Source organism: Phyllostomus discolor, chromosome 6 (genome assembly GCF_004126475.2).
Source record: "Phyllostomus discolor isolate MPI-MPIP mPhyDis1 chromosome 6, mPhyDis1.pri.v3, whole genome shotgun sequence".
Lineage (NCBI taxonomy): Eukaryota > Metazoa > Chordata > Mammalia > Chiroptera > Phyllostomidae > Phyllostomus > Phyllostomus discolor.
Genome location: NC_040908.2, coordinates 9,368,727 through 9,386,700, shown reverse-complemented (window position 1 = coordinate 9,386,700; position 17,974 = coordinate 9,368,727). Strand labels below are relative to the sequence as shown.

Sequence of the window (17,974 nt, the reverse complement as noted above, 5' to 3'; positions counted from 1 at the left end):
ATGGTTTTGAGTCTTACATTTAAGTTTAACACATTTTGAGTTTATTCTTGCATACAGTCTAAGAAGGTGGTCTAGTTTGTTTGGCATGTATCTATCCAATTTCCCCAACATCATTTATTGAATAGACTATCTTTACCACATTGTGTGTTTTTGCTTCCTTTGCCAAATAATAATTGACCATAAAAGCATGGGTTTATTCTGAATTCTATTCTGTTCCATACAATGGAAACCTCTGATCTATTTGCTCTTCATAGTATAGTCTAAACCATTCTTATTACTGAGAGTATAAGTTTTACATAGTATTTACACATTAAAAAGTTCCTTTAATTAAATTGAGGTGAATATAATTTAGAACTGTTTTTTAAATACTCTTTGTTTTTTGCTCATTTATACTAGAGTATTACTGAAGCTGTGATCAGGGGATTATAATACATGCATCTAAAATAGTTAACACAGATCAAGTGAACATTACATGCCATTTTTAATTCATTCTGATATTTGAAAGAAACACACAACTAAAGGCATTAGTTGTGAATTAAGAGTATTATAACTTTTTACAAAGGACAAAACCCCTCAATTTATTTTATTCTTTTACTTTATGGGTCAATAATAAAAATATTTTTATAAATATTGCTGTAACAAGTAACAAAACCTAATGTTGTCATTTTAAATGTTAGTGATAAGCCAAACTTTTTTCACTTATATACTTGACACATGTAATTTTTTTCAGCATTAAAGCCTCACTTTTAGAAGAAAACAGTCCTTTAAATTGTGTTCTACTCAGTTCTTTATTTTTTTGGTTTGTTTTGTCTTTAGTATAATAAAAATATCTTTATATATTATTACTGTCATGCCTTTTTTTTTACAGGGTGGTGGCTCATATCAATTTTGTCTGTTAACATATTTCCTTAAACTGGATCATTTTGAATATATAACAGTTTCTATTCAAAGGACAGAATTTTGTGACACTCTGTATAATTTAAATCTGATGCTCTTAAGGTTAAAAATGTAAGTTCAGGTTAAATAGAAAGGCTTTAATCAAGAATGTTGTGGAAGAGGGAATAGAGCAAAATTATCTAAATTTAGATGAAATAATGATAAGGGTGTATTAATATGTGTGCCTGAAAAGCAAATATAACACAAAAGAACAGTCAAAACCCAGAAACCATAAAAAATCTAGAATATAAACTTTAAAGGGAATAAATGAAAAATAAATACATCAAGGCAATATATATTTCATGAAACATGCATTGTCATTTCTCTACACTTTTAAAGGACATGATGGAGCAGTATTATTTTACAAACTTGGTTGAATACAGAATCAGTAATATGCTGTATATTACTAGACCACAGAACAATGGTGCCACAGAAGGAATAAATGAGAGCCCATGTTCAAGAACTACGGAAAGGTGTTGAGAGTTGATTTTTCAAGAGTGTGACCATTATAAACTAGCTAAAATTAGTTCTGTCTTAAATTTGACCGGTTGGTTGGGGTCCCCTGGCTTATGGAACACTCATTTGCTTCACGAGTCCAGTATAAGGAGCCTGTGAGGAGGTGCCAACATATCTTAGCAATTAACAGCTTGGTGCTGAAAAAACAAATACTTATACATTTGAAAACAAATTCATATATCATCTGAATGGGCTGGGGCTGAAGTTTGGGAAGAATTTCTGAGGGAGAACTGACTGATGCGTTTGGCTAGGCGCAATTGGCCAAGAGGGTAGGAACATCAAAGGATATATAAAGTTGCCTCGGAAGCAGAGAGGAATGGTGGGGCACCACAGTAAAGCCATTTTAGGATTGAAGGAAATCTGATTTTAGCAGGGGTTTAAATTTGATAGGAAACACACCAGGACCATTATCAACTCTTGAGTGCACTGGGTGAGGCAACAGGCTCGGGAGAAGGATTTGCACATTATTTGCCTGAGATGGGGAGACTGTAGGTAGAGAAATTGGCTACTGTTGCATAAAGCACATATTAGATTATACAAATCAACAGTGGAAGCTGTAGAATATGGTAAAAGGAAACCAGAGAAAAATGAAAAATGCGGAGACAGTAATTTCCTGAGAGTTTTGGCCTTGTCCCTGAAATTGTGGTGCGTTGTAACTTTCCAGGGCATCAAAAAGCACAAAGAACTGCAGAAAGAAAGAAGGTAGAAAAAGAAGTGAATATAGAACAATGGACTCCAGGCGAGAAAATACCAAATACTAAAATTGTTAAAAAATCAAAGGCTATGCACGAATGGCAATTATATGCTGTAATAGCCCAAAGTTCATACATTATTTTCATGAGGGCCCTTGGGCTCAGTTACAGCTTAAATAAACTGTTAAAAAAATCCTAAAACAAACAGAACGAGCACAAACTCCAACCCTCAAATCGCTCCAGGGAGCTCTCTAATCCCCAAAGGCCCAAGGGAATAAGGATTTCCATCTCTGAAAAGGCATGTTTGCAGTTTCATTTGCCCCGAAGGCGCCAACCTACCAAACACCGTTAATGACTTTTGCCTTTCAACAATGCTGGGGCTTTGGGGCCTCCAAAATTGCAGGGGCGCCTTTCCTGCTAAATGGACACCGACACCCCTGAGTTTCACAGGGAGGTGTGGCGTGCGCTCCGAGCCTGCAGGGACTCAGCGCATCTGAGGCTTCGGTGCAGGGCGCAGAGGGTCGGCGACCCAGCCCTGAGCTTAAGCAGAAAAGCCCTGAATTTGAGGCCAAGACGAACTATGGCTTCGGTCCTCGCACAACTAGTGATGCAGCCCCAGATGTCCGCGCAAGCGCGCGACGCTCATTGGGCCAAGTTGGGCGGACACCGGAAGTGTCCCCCGGCGCCCCGGATGCGACCGGTTGCCAGGGCGACGGGAGCTTCCAAGAACCGCTGGTACTGGCGATTGGCGACTTGAGAAGGAGTTTCCCATTGCGGGCTTTGGCGGCTGGGGGTCGTCCTCTCGGGACCTCCAGGATGTTCTTTTACCTGAGCAAGAGAGTGAGTTTTCCCGCGGGGCGCCCCCGCTCCTCGGGTAGCGTAGCACGCCCGCGGAGCCAGGCGCCCTGGTCGCCGCTTCTCCATCCCTCCTCCGACCTTCCTGCCTGGTCCAGCATCGGCCCTCCTCCAGACGGTCCCCGAGCCCCAGACCGTCCTTGGCGGAGCCAGCAGCCCTTCTTACAGACTCTCTCCCATCCCTGCCCCGTGGCTGGGTTTTTTAGCGGGTCCCGCTGGACAGATCAGTGAGTGCTTCCTCCACCTGTTGCTGATCCAGGTGACTTAAATTCTTTGGACCTTGACGGGCCGCCGGGGAAAAGAAAAATAATTGCAAAAGGGTAGTCTAAGTGTTGTGTGTGGAAAGGGAATGTGCACTGATGGCATGGGTTCCTATCTCCCACTCGCCTCTTTTAAAAATCTTTCAGGCGACTCCCCCGTTGGGTTTCTCCGCCGTCACTTCGTCATTTCGTTCTTTTCCAAATAGTAGGGCCCGGCGCAATTCAGGGACTACGCCCGTTTTCAAAACATCTCACACTGTAAGGCTGACCGTTTTTTTTTTCATCTTGGGCGGATTTTCTTCAGCCTTTCATCTCCTGTAGACTCATTTCCCAACTCCTTCGTAAAAAGTTGTGAGAGTGGCTGTGGTTGCTTTTCAGATTGCCATTCCCAATAACGTGAAGCTGAAATGTATATCTTGGAACAAGGACCAAGGATTCATAGCGTGTGGTGGTGAAGATGGATTACTGAAAGTTTTGAAATTAGAGACACAGACGGGTAGGTGAATGAATGCAAGCCCAAATGTTTGAACTTGACGGAAAATGAGATTTGCTCATGTTATTGTCAGAATACAAGCCTTTGCTTTTTGATCCCTTTTATGCTTTAGATTTTCCAATGTAGAAGTGAGAAATATTTCTATTCATGACCTTTTGGGAAGGAATAAGTAGTAACAATAATTACTAATTATTTAATATACTGAGTAAACAATGTTTTTTATTTTACTTTATTTTGCCAGAATAATACCATTGCAATGGTATATATATTATTGTCCATGTTTCCATCAGGAGAAAAATAGATACTTAAAAAAATCCTTCTATTATCAACCAGGAATAGGATCTCCTTTCAAAAAGGCAAGAAATGTGAAAATCTTATTATCTGTCACTTTTATTTTTTTCCATAGTATTTTTTGTTTTTCTAGATGATGCAAAATTGAGGGGTCTTGCAGCTCCTAATAACCTTTCTATGAATCAGAATCTTGAAGGGCATAGTGGTAAGTCATATGATTTTTACATTGTATTTTGTCTCTAGGCCTTTGGAAACCATCTACTTACTGCAGAATTATCATCATTTTCAATAATGGTAATATTTAAAGTAGTTATTTCTGTTGAGCTACAATACAGTCTATAGTCATTCAACAACTTTTATTTTTTTGTTTTAGTTATTTATTTTCTCCCCCTTTTCCCTGGCCTGTGTGTCCTGGGATTGAGAAAAACATCACTGTATGTTGGTCATTGATGCACAGCACACACTGCATCCTGTGAGACCAGCCTTTTGGGAGGGATATTGTTGTCCTACTGGCATCATAACTGAATTTTCAGTAAGCCGGTTCCCTTTTCTATCGGACCAGCTGCTTCTGGGTGATGGGATTTGTGGGAAGACCATTCCTTAACATGGGCAGGGGCCATGGCCTTCTGCAAAATGAGCTCTGTGATCAGAAGCATTGTTGAGTGGAGATTGTGATGGTGGATAAGACCCTCTGGGAGTTCATGGAAGTGGGGCTGGCAGAAGCTTTGTAGGCAGGGAGGGCACACCTAGATCCATACTGTGTATTATTCCAGCAAAAGCAATTGTTGCCCCTTTAGTATAATCTACCTGCCATCAGGTCTCTGGCTGACCCACCTGGGCCAGAGTGCTGTACTGGACTCAGCATTGCTCTCTCTGCTGTGATTAGCTTGGGCACTCAGCCACGGTGGAGGCCAGGTGGACTTCGTGAGTGAACTCTGTATTATTTTTTTTTGAGATTTAATTAATTTATTTTAGAGAGCTAGGAAGGGAGGGAGAAAGAGAGGGAGAGAAATCCCCTGACTGGGAATTGAACCTATGATATTTTGATTCACAGGCTGGTGCTCAGTCCATTGAGCCATACCAGCCAGGTCTGAACTCTGTATTTTTAAGCCCACACACAAACTCCATATCTGCTACCATGGTTATTTTGTGCAGAGTTTTATTGAGCAACCCCTGGGATGGCTGGGGTAAAAAGCAGGTGGGCATCCACAAAATATGCCCTCTTGTCCACTTGATTGTTGAAAACCTCCTCCAGACTGACTGCCCTTTGGTGAGGGAGCTTCGGAAAGCATGCAATGTATTTGTGTTTTGTGCTCCCTGCAAGAGTTCCACCCACGTGTCTCTTCCCCAGATCTCCTCATCACCTTCCAACCTTGTTCTTCCCAAGTCCTGGACCATCTAGTAAAACCATCAACCACAGCCCACAAGCTAATGCAGATCCTTATTTCAGGCACTCTCTCAGTTCAGCCGAAGAGGACCACCAAAGATGTGCTTGAACTTGTGTCCATGGGGAGGATTTCCCTGAACCGCTCTTTTAGGGACACCGTGTTGACCCGGGTTGTCACGTAGCCATTCGCCTCTGGTTGGTGCTGATGTATCTGCAGAACCATCTGTAAACCCTTCTGATTGCTTTCCTTCCCAGTCACCTGGTCAGAAAGAACTCCCTGCGAATCCATCTGCGTAGTTCCATCCCTCAAAGGCAACCGCCGTGGTCTTGTTTTCTGTGCTCTTTGGTGGTCTCTAATATTGTTGTATCTTTATGGCTTGATTTGGTAATTTTAGACCTACATGGATTCCCCACTGTGAAAGATGAAGGTTTAGCTTACTCTCCCATTTATATCACCCTATTTTTGGCAATTATATTTATTTTTTATACTAGTCACCTTAGCAATTTTAAATATGTGCTTAAAACACTCAATCCTTCTGCTCTTAACATGAGAAAGCAGTTCTTGGGTGCTTCCTCTGTAAGGTGAGGCCAGCGCTGGACCTCCTGCCCTTGTCCCTCCCTTCACCCCCCACTCCCTGCCCCTTTTGCCTTCCCAGCCTCTGCAGGTGGAATGTCAAAGTTGATGGCATTGCTGTCTGTTCTTTAACTATCTGTATGCCACCCTGTGTGTTTTATCTGTGGATTGATTTTTCATATATACATTTTTAAAATCATATTTTATTGATCACGCTATTATAGTTGTCCCAAGGTCATAGTGGTAAGGCATGTACTTTTTAAATCATATTTCATCTTTAGGCATTTAGAAACCACCTACTGCAGAATTATCATTTTCAATAATGGTACTATTTAAAGCGATCATTTCTTTTTCTTTTTAAGATTTTATTTATTTATTTTTAGAGAGAGGAGAAGGGAGGGAAAAAAACAGGGAGAGAAACATCAATGTGTGGTTGCCTCGCACATGCCCCCTACTGGGGCCTGCAACACAGGCATGTGCCCTGACTGGGAATCCAACCTGCCACCGTTTGGTTCGTAGGCTGCACTCAATACTCTGAGTCACACCAGCTGGGGCTAAAGTAATCATTTCTATTGAGCCACAACATAGTCTAGAGTCATTCAACAACTTTTACATTACATGATTAAACACCATCCTCAATAAATCTGAAAAAAGGAGCTGTTATTTTATATATTAGAAAATACCATATCTGTCTATGGATAGGGTATAATCTTTTTGACAATTTGTCCCGTGGCTCCAGATTAAAGTAGACTAAAGAGATGTCACAACTGATGCACTATGTAATCTTAGATTGGATCTTGGAATGAGAAAAACAAGTATCTATTAAGGATACTATTTAGATGATGGATAAAATTTGAATGTGGATCGTGGGTTATAGAATAATATTGTATCAGTGTTAAATTTCTGAAGTTGTAATGTGGTTATGAAAGAGAATGTTCTTATTCTTAAGAAATATACACTAAAGTCCTTAGACATTTCAAAAACTAAATAAAATAAAATAAAATAAAAAAAATTTGTCAAATAACCCAGAGGTTTAAGATATGCTCAAGAGCCCTGGCTGGCGTAGCTCAGTGGATTGAGCACAGGCTGCGAACCAAAGTGTCACAGGTTCGATTCCCAGTCAGGGCACATGCCTGGGTTGCAGGCCATGGCCCCCAGCAACCGCACATTGATGTTTCTCTCCCTCTCTCTTTCTCCCTCCCTCCCTTCCCTCTCTAAAAAATAAATAAATAAATAATCTTAAAAAAAAAGATATGCTCAAGAGTGTGTTACCAATAGAATGGAAAACAAGGGAGGGGGAGGGTGGAGAGAGATCAGAGCACACGACCACGAACAAACAACCCCTAAACCCCCCGAAAAAGCAACCGAGTACTTAGTGTGATGTCCTTTGGGCATGAGAGCCCTGGGGGCCTGGCCAGTTCAGGAAATCGTACATTTGGTTTGTCATCAGCTGTGTGGCAGATGTTGCAGCTGACCGTAATAGGTGCTTTGTTGGTGTGAAATAGGAACAGAAATTAAAAATAATATTATATATCATTCTAAAAAATGAGTGATACTATTAAATGTATCCTATGAATATTTTTGACTATATTAAAGATGGGTAAGTTGGACAAGAACCATATTAATTGTAACATGCTCTTGGTGTTTGTCATAAAAATGTGTGTGAAGTTAATTACAATTTCTAAATGATTTCATATTTTTTTAGGTTCTGTTCAAGTTGTCACATGGAATGAGCAGTATCAAAAGCTGACTACCAGCGATCAGAATGGGCTCATCATTGTTTGGATGTTTTACAAAGGTGTGTCGGGGAGCTCAGTGAGTCTTCCCACAGGCTGGAGTGTGGACTGCAGAGCTGGAGTGGGGGAGGAGCGTCTGTGAGATAGAGCCCCTCTCACCAGCAGCAGGAGTTCATCCTGCCTGCACGGGGCGGCATTTCTGCATTTATCGCTCCCTTCTGAACTGTGACCTTGTGTTGGGAAAGTGAATTAGGTAACTGTTGGGTATCCCCAAGTTAACTTAGACTCTTACAGAATAATTTCTGCTGGAGGTAGCTGTTGTTTCTCCAGGTTCCCAGTAAGAGTTAGTGTCCATGTGGTCAGTGACTAGAGTTGGTTCAGCAGATAAAAACATGTTTACTAAGAAGCCAAAGGCATTTATTTCCTTTATTAAATCAGTTAGCTTCCTTTTCTTTCACAGACACAGATTTTATGTCACCTCTGACGACCGGCTCACAATTTGTGCCTTTTGCCCACAAGAGAGAGTAAGAGAAGGATTAATTTAGGTGCATCGCTATTGCCAAAGAAACCCTCACAAAACCAAACCCCTCGTAACACATGTTCTGTTGAGGCCTGTAGCCGTCATCTTTGCATAAAAAGGCTACCCTCATGCGTGTGTGTGATTTTGAAAATGTTCAGGGTATACCATTTTAAAATTCTCAGTTAAAAAATATATGCCATTTTTTAACTTAAGTACCTGAACTTATCAATTTTTAAGAAGTGTGTGTGTGTCCATGTGTGTGTGTGTAGGGAGTGGAGTGCGGACGTACAGGAGGTTATGGTAAACTTCGTCTTTTTCCAGGGCGCGTTCTCCGGGCCTCCGTCCTGGCTCTGGTGACGCCCTGCTCTGACTTGCTGTTTGTCTGGCTGTGGCCGGGGTTCCCCAGTGCGGTAAAGCCTTTTAAGACCACAAACAAAACAGAATAGACTTGTGGTTTCCCTCATATCTGATTATCCCTTGAGACAATTCACATCTTACTCCAAACCTGTGCACGGGAATATTTTTGTCATTCAGCATTGGTGATGTGATATGTGATATAACCTGTGTAAAATGTTTTTCAGGTAGTTCAGAGTTTTTACCTAATGTGCTTATGTTTCATGTGCTTGTCATTAATCATTGGAGAGTTTGTGCACCCTTGCAGAGTTATTGTGGCTGTCCTGCTTTCGCTTGGTTATTCCCTGAAGTGTGTTCAAGTGGGCAAAGTTAGGCCTTGAGAAAATCCATTGTGTTGGCCCTTGAAAAGCAAATGAAGTTTTATTTTTTAATTGACTGAAAGGAATAAACAGAGAGAGAGAAGAAAAAGGATGGGGATTTATTGTGTTTTCTGTGATGATCTTTGAGGCAATTATTAGTCGAGGCCTAAGTTAATTTTTCATTTGTTTGTGTTGGAGTTGAAGGCTTTATAGCTTAATGTCTGAGGTGGTAGAAAACTTTGCAGTTATTTGTTTCACATTCTATTTCATGGAAAGTTTTAAAATCTAAGTACCACTTAATGGCCGTGAAAGTTTTACTTGTAACTTTTTTTCCTTCTGTGAAAACAGGGTCTTGGTATGAGGAAATGATCAACAACAGGAATAAGTCAGTGGTTCGGAGCATGAGCTGGACGGCCGACGGCCAGAAGATCTGCATCGTGTACGAGGACGGGGCGGTGATCGTGGGCTCCGTGGACGGTGAGCCTCCCGGCGCCTCCCTGCGCCTCCCTGCGCCCGGGGCTGGGGTCCAGAGTTAGCCGACTTTGCTGTCCTCGGAGGATTAGACTGATTTTCTGTTAGTCTGCAGACAGAAAAATAAACATAAAATGAGAAAACAGTTGGCATGTAATTTGATGACATTCAAGAATCATTTATTTTTAAGTATGTTCAAGTAAAAAAGTTTCTTACGGTGGCACTCAAAAAAAGTGAATTAATTAATTGTTCAGGATTATTTTAAATATGTCTGCCTAATTATATAACTTATCTTTACACTTGTTACACTGTATGACAACTGTATAGTTTTTAGTTTCAGAAAGGACATAGATATATAATAATTTCTGGTTACTTTTTAAAGTTGATATAATTGACATATGACAGTAGTTTCAGGTGTGCAACATAATGATTTGGTATCTTATATATTGTGCAATGACCAGTCATGTTTTAATAGAGCTGAGCATGAGAAACTGTATCTTTCAAATCCTAGTTCATAGATAACACAGGGCTTCTGAAAGTCTCTACCTTTCTTTTAGTAAGAAACTGTCTATAGAGGAATAGTTTATTTTTAAGTCATTTTCACTTTTCAGTTTTAAAATTTCTTTTGTGTGTAGAACTTCGTGTATTCCACAAATGTTTCTGAGAGCCTACAAAATCACAGCTGTAGCTATGGTACCAGGTACAACAGAGGAGTTAGTGCAGATTTAGGTCAGGAGAGGTGGATAAGTAACCATTACAGTGCTTGTGCTAAGTTCTAAGACAGGGAAAATACAGCAACTTGAAGTATGTTTTGAACCCAGATTTGGAGGGATCAGGGAAGGCATCCTGGAGGAGGTGATGTCTATGATGAGGCCTTAGCCACAAGGAAGATTGATATGTAGACTGTCCTAGGCCAAAGGAATAGCATTTGAGGAGGTCTAGAGGGTTTGAACGTAGCCACATTTGGGGAATGGAAAATATTTTGAGAATCAGTATAGTGTAATACTAGGGAGAAGAGTTGTATGTGATGAAATTAGAGTGATTAGCAGAGGCCATACTGTGAAGATAGTAAGTTATAAAATGAGTTTGGATTTACCTCTAGGAGCATTGGGAATCCATTGGGAGGTTTTAAGAATGGGAACAGTGGGATCACATTCGTTCTCTGGAAATATCTCTGTGACTGAGATGTGAGAAATAGTGAAATATGAGAAACCTGAAATATGAAGAATGGAGAAAGGAAAGAAAAGGAGCATGTGAGCTGAGCATGAGAAACGATGTTTTTCAAATTCCCCTTAGGAAATTATTCTAGTAATTCAGGTGAGCGGTGATGGTGGATGCAGCTGTCAGGGTGATGGCAAGGAGGAGGCAGTGGCTGGACATACTGCAGAGATGCTTAGGAGGTAGAATAGGTAAGACGTTATTATTCACTGGATTGGAAGTGTCTAGGGTGATATCCAGGTGTTCAGCTTTGCCAGCTGGATGGGTGGTGGTGCCTTTCATTGAAATAAGGGCTGTGGGAGAAAGACTGGTTTTGGACACGTTGATTTTGTCATTCTGTGGGACACCCAAGTAAATATGTCTCGACCACAGACATGTATGTCTGCATTTCAGAAATATCTGGGCTGAAGGTGTAATTTTGGGAATCACCAACATATAGAGGGTAATTTGAACTATTGGAATAGATGAAAAACCTAAGGGCCATCTGTGAACCAAGAACCAGCCTCATTTAATGGATGGCAGAAGAAGAGGATTTCATAAAGGATACTGAAAAGTAGAAGACTTGGAGACAAAGGAGTACATGGATTTTTAGAAACCAGGAAGGAAGGAAGGGGAGGGAGGGAGGGAGGGAGAAAGGAAGGAAGGGAGGAAGGAAGCAAGGAAGGAAGGAAGGAAGGAGAAGAAGGGGTGGTGGAAAGAAAAGTGTCCTTGGATTTAGCAACAGGCCGTTGGTGACCTGAGTGAAGGCAGTTGCCGTGAAGTTGTGGGGCAGAAGCCGGATTGCCCTGGGTTGAGGGTTGAGTTGGAGGTGAGGAAGCGGACACTACAGGTGTGGATAACTCCTGCACGAGTTTTGGCAGGGAAAGGGGTGGTAGAAATAGGACGGTGGCTAGAGGGGAATCTAGGTTTGAAGAAGGGTTTTTTGTTTGTTTGTTCTGACTGTGTTTAAATGCTTACGAGAAAGGGCCTGGAGAGAAGTGTTTCAACAGAAAGAGAAGATGTGAGTTGTCAGCAGAGGGAGATCTTTGCAAAGCTACGAAGGGGTTAGAGCCGAGAACGGGTGGAAGGTTAGCCTTAGATGGGTGTGCTTGGGTGGGTGTGCTTGGGCACATACCTTTTTTCTTTGTGTTGGGGGGCAAAGCAGAAAGGGGTAAATGTGAATTACGTTCTGGATGTTTGAAAGTAGGAATGAAGGATTCCTTTTTTTGAAAGCTTTTATTTTCTTTCCAAAGTAGAAGATAAATTTGTCTACTAATTGGCAATTGGGTCCTGGGCCAGAGTTTGGAAGAGAAGGGAGAAGGTTGGAAACAGCTGCTGTTTCAAATGTTTATTAGGCGATTTAGCACATAGTGGTTGCTCCAGAATTTACTGACTGAATACACTGAACAAACGTGTGAATGCTCTTTAGAAAAACAAAGATTTTTACAGCAGTTTGCAGAGAATCATAACCTTGAACTTTTAATGACATAATTTTGTTGCATGTTCTGTTTTAGGGAATCGCATTTGGGGAAAAGACCTGAAGGGTGTACAGTTATGGCACGTAGCATGGTCCGCAGATAGTAAAGTCTTACTCTTTGGAATGGCAAATGGAGAAATACACATTTATGACAGTCAAGGGAATTTTATAGTAAGTATACATACATATATTCATTAGTTTTATTTACATATTTTTATGCGATTATTTTATATATCATTCGTACATATGTACACATTTCCTTATGATGGTTTGTGTAATTAAGAAAGTCTTCAATTCAGGTTTAAATTGTCTACGAGTTTTTTTAATTAAAAAATCTTCTGGGTAGCTGAAGGTACATTAATGCTTTAGTTCCAGGTTTCTGGTGGCTGGACAGAACCCGGTTTCTGTGTGCTGGAGCTGAGGGCGGGTGAGCAGGACGGGGTGCAGTTTAATCCTGTGTCTGCTCATCCCTGAAGCCGGAACTCACGTGAGATTCCACACATGTTCTTGTAGCAAGCCACTAAAAGTTGTCTGTGAGAGAATGGAAGACGTAAACAGCAAGGGACAAAAGTCAGGGCCTGTAGAGAAGGTGAAATGAATAGGCTCGGTAGCATCATCTCGAGAAAGGCACTGGCGTTGCAGGATTCAGCTGTGACAGGTCGGATTGTGCGGGCACTTCTCTTCTCAGTCAGCGCCAGGACTTGGCCTCGATGCCCTCTCTAATGGGAGTGACGGGAGCCAGCTTTTCACGACACTTTGCTGTTTCCATAGTCTCATAAAAACTCTGGGTGTTTCAACCCTCCTTTGCACATTCGGAGCACTGAAACTCAGGGGAAGTGGTTTGTCCAGGGTTGGTAAGCCAGTAAAGGATGGAGCTTGCATTTGAAACCAGATTTTTAAGTCCTACTTTCTGTGTTTTTTTCTATACAGTACTCTGTTCTTACTGATCTGTTTTAAAACGTAGAGTGTAACCTGACTGATTTTACTCAGATGAAGATGAAGCTGAACTGTTTGGTGAACGTCACGGGAGCCATCAGCATCGCGGGGATCCAGTGGTACCACGGCACGGAAGGCTACGTGGAGCCCGACTGCCCCTGCCTCGCCATTTGTTTCGACAACGGGAGGTGCCAAATAATGAGACACGAGAATGACCAGAGTATGTGGTTTTCAGAACACCTTTAGTGTGGAGCGTTAAAGACGTATTTAAAGATTGCCCTGGGGGGTATCAAGTTCTCCGGGCTAAGTGTTCTACCGCGATCGCCTCCTTTTCTTTTCGACTAGATCCCGTTTTGATCGACACCAACATGTGCGTCGTGAGCATCCAGTGGAACCACACGGGCAGCGTGCTGGCTGTGGCGGGCTGCCAGCGGGCCGCCGCCCAGGAGGGCGACGCCAACCTCGTGCAGTTCTACACGCCCTTCGGCGAGGTGCGCGCCGCGGGGTCTCGTCTCCTCTCTCTCCGCCCGAACTCGCGGCCCGGCGGGTGGGGGAGAGGGAATGCAGGGAAAGGCACGCACTTTGCACGTCTTCTAGAAGGGACGACTTCACTAGAACTGTCAGGTGTATGGCTTTGAGTGAGCCTCGTCACGAGCCTCCGTAGTTGTGTTCTGTACATTTGGAAAACCAGGTGTCTCACCTAAGAATACCACTATGGAATAGTTATTTAGAGGATTTTCTCTTTGATCTGAATATGCATCTGTTTTCACAGCTGGTTTATGAGTTGTGTTTGGTGTAATTCAGCTGTTTCAGATCAATTATTTTTATTTTTAATGTAATATATTAAATGTGCATAGATATTAATGTATTACCTGTTTGTCCTTCTCCCAAACTTCTGATAGTTTTAATTTGTTGTGGAATAATCAATAATTTAAGAAAATCTACCTTAATAATTAATCTTAGGTGACTCAATGTGAAAACATAAGCATTGTTTTCATAAATGCATATGTTAGCATTTTCAGTAGTGTTACTTCTAAGTTCATTTTTTAATGAGAAGTTTCTTGATGTGATGGAAAATGTCAAATAAGACAATGAATATATTGTGCATTTTAAAGAATTTAGAAAATGAGAACTTACTAGTAAGTAACTAAGCTTAATGCATTTTTAACATTTTATTTTCTAACTTTGGAATATATTCAGTCCCTTTGGGATATCCTGTTGGTTTTTATAAATTTACCATAGACTTCAAAAGTGTGTATTTTTGCTATACAAAGCCTTCACCACTTATTTTAATACTGTAATATTAACGTTTTTACGTGTTTTAATAATTTATGCAAGAATAAGAGATGATGTCAGCTGATACCTTTGAATCTGTGTCTTCAAGCGACCCAGTGAGCTCTGCTGTAGAGACTGGGCGCTGCCCGTGGATGGTCGTTAATGTGTTTCTGGTAGACGTGTGCGCCACGGAAAACCAGGAGCATAGTTCTCAAGGTTCCTAAATAATTAAGAACCTGATGTTTATTTTGATGTTTCTAGCCTTTCTTTTAATTGCCATTCTTTATTGGTTATTTTCGTTCATGGCCATCAGCTTATTTATCATTAAGTTGCTTTAACTGCTTATTTTGTTAGTTCAGCCTTCTCCAAGTAGAAAAACATGGATTCTTAGTCCTGTCTGCGTTATCTTGCAGAACAATGTATTATGTGTGAAGCTGAAAAGTGTGAGTGGGTTTTGCTATAGTTGTAATTGGAAGTATCTAGCATAGTTCCTCTGGGTGTATTAGTCACTTAATATTTTTTGAATGCATGAATACATGGGAGATTTATTTTTGGAATTTTTTTTATTAAGATAGGGAAGATAACTTGGAAGGAAGCTATCAAAAGATTTATACTTAAGGATAACCACAGGGGAGAATTTGTTTTTGATTCTGAGAGGCTGGGTCTTCCAGGGTTGACCTGTGGTCTCAGCCCTCGGAGCGGGTAGCAGCGTGGGTTTGGATACAGTTTGGACTCTGTTTCCCCAGTGAGGTTCCACTTAGAGGAGTTTTTTAACCCCGCAGTCTCAGTTTATTTATTTTCTGAAATAAAGGTACTGCCTCATGGTGCTGTTGTAGAAAGAGAGGGAGATAATGAGAGGATGCCCAGCACAGCTTCCCAAGGTCAGGTTCTTCTCGCTGCCTGGTGTCCTGCTGGCTGCTCTGCAGGGGGAGGAGGCTGCCTCATTCTCCCTCTCCCAGAGCCCCCCCCCCCCCCCCCCCGCCCCCGCCCACATGCTAGGAAGGCTGTTGTGAGTGAGGGTCTGCCTGTGCCCTGCGGTCTCATGCAGGCAGCAGGGCACATAGAGGGGACCCTCCCAGGTTCAAGCTTTTTTCCCCATTCGGTTCCCCAGCAGGTGAAGTTTAAAAGTTTCATACATTAAATTTGACTTCACAGCATATCTGCTTAACAACAAGGGATACCAGTATAATTTATTCAAGTTCTTGGGATGATACTGCTCTGTCAGATAAGCATAGATTTGAAATGTTTTCTTTTTCTGGCCACATTTTAAAATGTCTATATGTTCATTTCTTTACTCACTAATTTAGCCATAACATGTACTGTGTTAGAAGAAATTAACTTGAACTTACTATACATTTATTTACTTAATAAATTATTGAATACCTGTTTACCAAGCAATCTGTTAAAGGACAGGGAAGTAAATGGGGACATGAGAGACTTAGTGCCCTCAGGCGGCTCACTGTCTAAGTTCTCCGGAACCGTGGGGGGAGAAGAGACGGCAGGAAACCGTGTGTGAATTGCATCTGGAAGGGTGAGTGGAGGTGCTGCAGGAGGCTGAAGGATAGTAGCAGGGGTTGGGGGAGACGGAAAGGAGGATTTTAGGTAGGTTTTTGGCAGGTGCTGCAGGAGGCTGAAGGATAGTAGCAGGGGGTGGGGGAGACGGAAAGGAGGATTTTAGGTAGGTGTTTGGCTCGTACTGCATGAGCCGAAGGTGTGGAGGCACAGCCCGTCCCTTGTGAGCGAGAACCCAGCAATCACGGCCACATGGTGGGGCGCTGAGCCAGAGTGTAGCTTCCTCTCGGAAGGGAAAGGCATCGTACGCTGTGCTAGAGAATGTGGTGGCAGGGAGCTGTTGTTGGTCTTTGAAGTTATGAAACATTTAAAAAAGCGGGGTAGGATGTGATCAGACCTGTGGTCCAGAATGATAGTTATGACAGTGGAGTGGAGGTTGAATTTGGGGGTACCAGGTGAGAACGAGGAAGGAGGTGGAAGGTGAGCATTGCAGCTGGGAGGCTCTTCCCACAGTTCCCTGAAGAGAGGAGGCGGGTGGAGTGGAGGACGGACGGGAGTGGGAGCGGGGTGGGGGCGGGACTGGGGCCTGGCTGGCGGTGGGCGACGGGAGAGAGGCGAGACTTAAGGAGTGAATATGCCAGTACAGTAATTCCTTGATTCTAAGAAGCACACAGTTCCTTATGATTCTAAAGTTGGCATGCATCTTGTAGTCAGAGTTGTCCTATTTTAACTAGCAGTGTGGTTTTTCTTTCCTTAGTTTACATAAAAATAAAGGTGCACGTTTAAATCTCTGACATCTTAGATTTGATGAAATGTGATACTGAGTTCTTTGACTATAGTTTGTAAATTTCTCCTATCATATGTATAGTTTTCATGATAAAAATTCAAGGAAATGATCTTAAAGTGAGTAGCCACCTTTCACAGAATAATTTTCATACCAGTTTTGATCCCTGTCAGGTGGTAATTTGTATTGTATTGAACTTTGACACTTCAGGTTAAATAGAATTGTTTTTCCAGTCTCTAGGCACCTTGAAGGTTTCCGGAAAGCAGATCTCTGCGCTGTCTTGGGAAGGAGGTGGGCTGAAGATCGCACTAGCTGTTGATTACTTTATATACTTTGCAAATATTCGACCTGATTATAAGGTGAGTATTATGAGCAGTTATTAAAAAAAAGGCTGTTTTTTTACTAAATAATTTTGTTAGAGCTCAAAGTATAATTATGTTTCTTGCATCTGCTCACGGCCTCTTTTAGAAGCCAGCTGAAAGGAGGCTTTCGGTGTGAAGACCTTAGAGCTCGGAAGCTTTTCTAGAAGACTCTGTGTGATTAGTACCATTACTCCAACAGTCAGGGTCCCAGCTGGAAACAGATGGCGCCTTCAAAGGCGTCCTTGAGAGAGACTGGGGAAGGGTTTATTACAGGCGTGTGGGCAGGGCTAGGGGACTGGTAAGGGAGGCACACCGAGCACTTGGAGACTAGCAACAGTGGGCACGTGAGGAGGTGTTGCTCCTGGAACCCACTGGGGCGTGGCTGTGCAGGAGGGGCCGCCCTGCGGGAGCACTGCCAGTCACCGCTGGCTGGGCAGAGACAACCCGGAGGAGCAAATGCTTCCGCCCTGTCTCCACCTGCTGCTGTCTCCTGTTGGCCGAACCAGGAGGCGAGGTGGCCTGGGGAGTGCCGTTCATAGAAGTCAGCCTCCAGGGCACAAGGCTGGGTAGAGAAGGGCAGAGGATGGATCAGAGGGAGAATGAGAATAAGCAGCATAATAAGTAACGAACATTTTATTTTATCTTAAATTTAATGTTTAATCCAAAACAAGTTCTGAAGTACACGATTGAGCCAGTAGACTACTAAGAATATTTATTATTAAAAAGCTTATATGTCTAGTTTTTAAAGGGCCTTAGAGAAATGGCTGATACTAGGACTAGTGTGGGGAAAGCGCAAGATGAGCCTGGGGCATCCTCCAGTGTCAGAAAGTAGGAAGCGCTTATAAGACAAAGGATGGGGACCTACCCAGGAGACACAGGGGCCACCGGAAAGAGCTCCCAGTGGCCAAAGGCGGATTGATTTGAGCGACAAAGTAAATGAAGTGACACTGGATTGTACCCCAAATTATAAAACAAATGCCCAGGGAT

At 42.3% G+C, this 17,974-nt stretch overlaps 1 protein-coding gene across 2 annotated transcripts in view; it reads left to right on the top strand.

Annotated features, from left to right (window-relative positions):
- The first annotated feature begins 2,821 nt into the window (after window positions 1–2,821).
- Window positions 2,822–17,974, top strand: part of WDR35 (WD repeat domain 35) — a 56,565-nt gene continuing 41,412 nt past the window's right edge. For both annotated transcript variants that reach the window (XM_028515650.2, XM_028515649.2), the window contains exons 1-9: window positions 2,822–2,984; window positions 3,638–3,755; window positions 4,177–4,248; window positions 7,710–7,802; window positions 9,322–9,450; window positions 12,156–12,289; window positions 13,109–13,274; window positions 13,400–13,545; window positions 16,859–16,984. In XM_028515650.2, coding sequence (XP_028371451.1) covers window positions 2,961–2,984; window positions 3,638–3,755; window positions 4,177–4,248; window positions 7,710–7,802; window positions 9,322–9,450; window positions 12,156–12,289; window positions 13,109–13,274; window positions 13,400–13,545; window positions 16,859–16,984 — 1,008 coding nt within the window. In that variant the 5' untranslated portion in view covers window positions 2,822–2,960. The remainder of the gene's footprint in view (window positions 2,985–3,637; window positions 3,756–4,176; window positions 4,249–7,709; window positions 7,803–9,321; window positions 9,451–12,155; window positions 12,290–13,108; window positions 13,275–13,399; window positions 13,546–16,858; window positions 16,985–17,974) is intronic.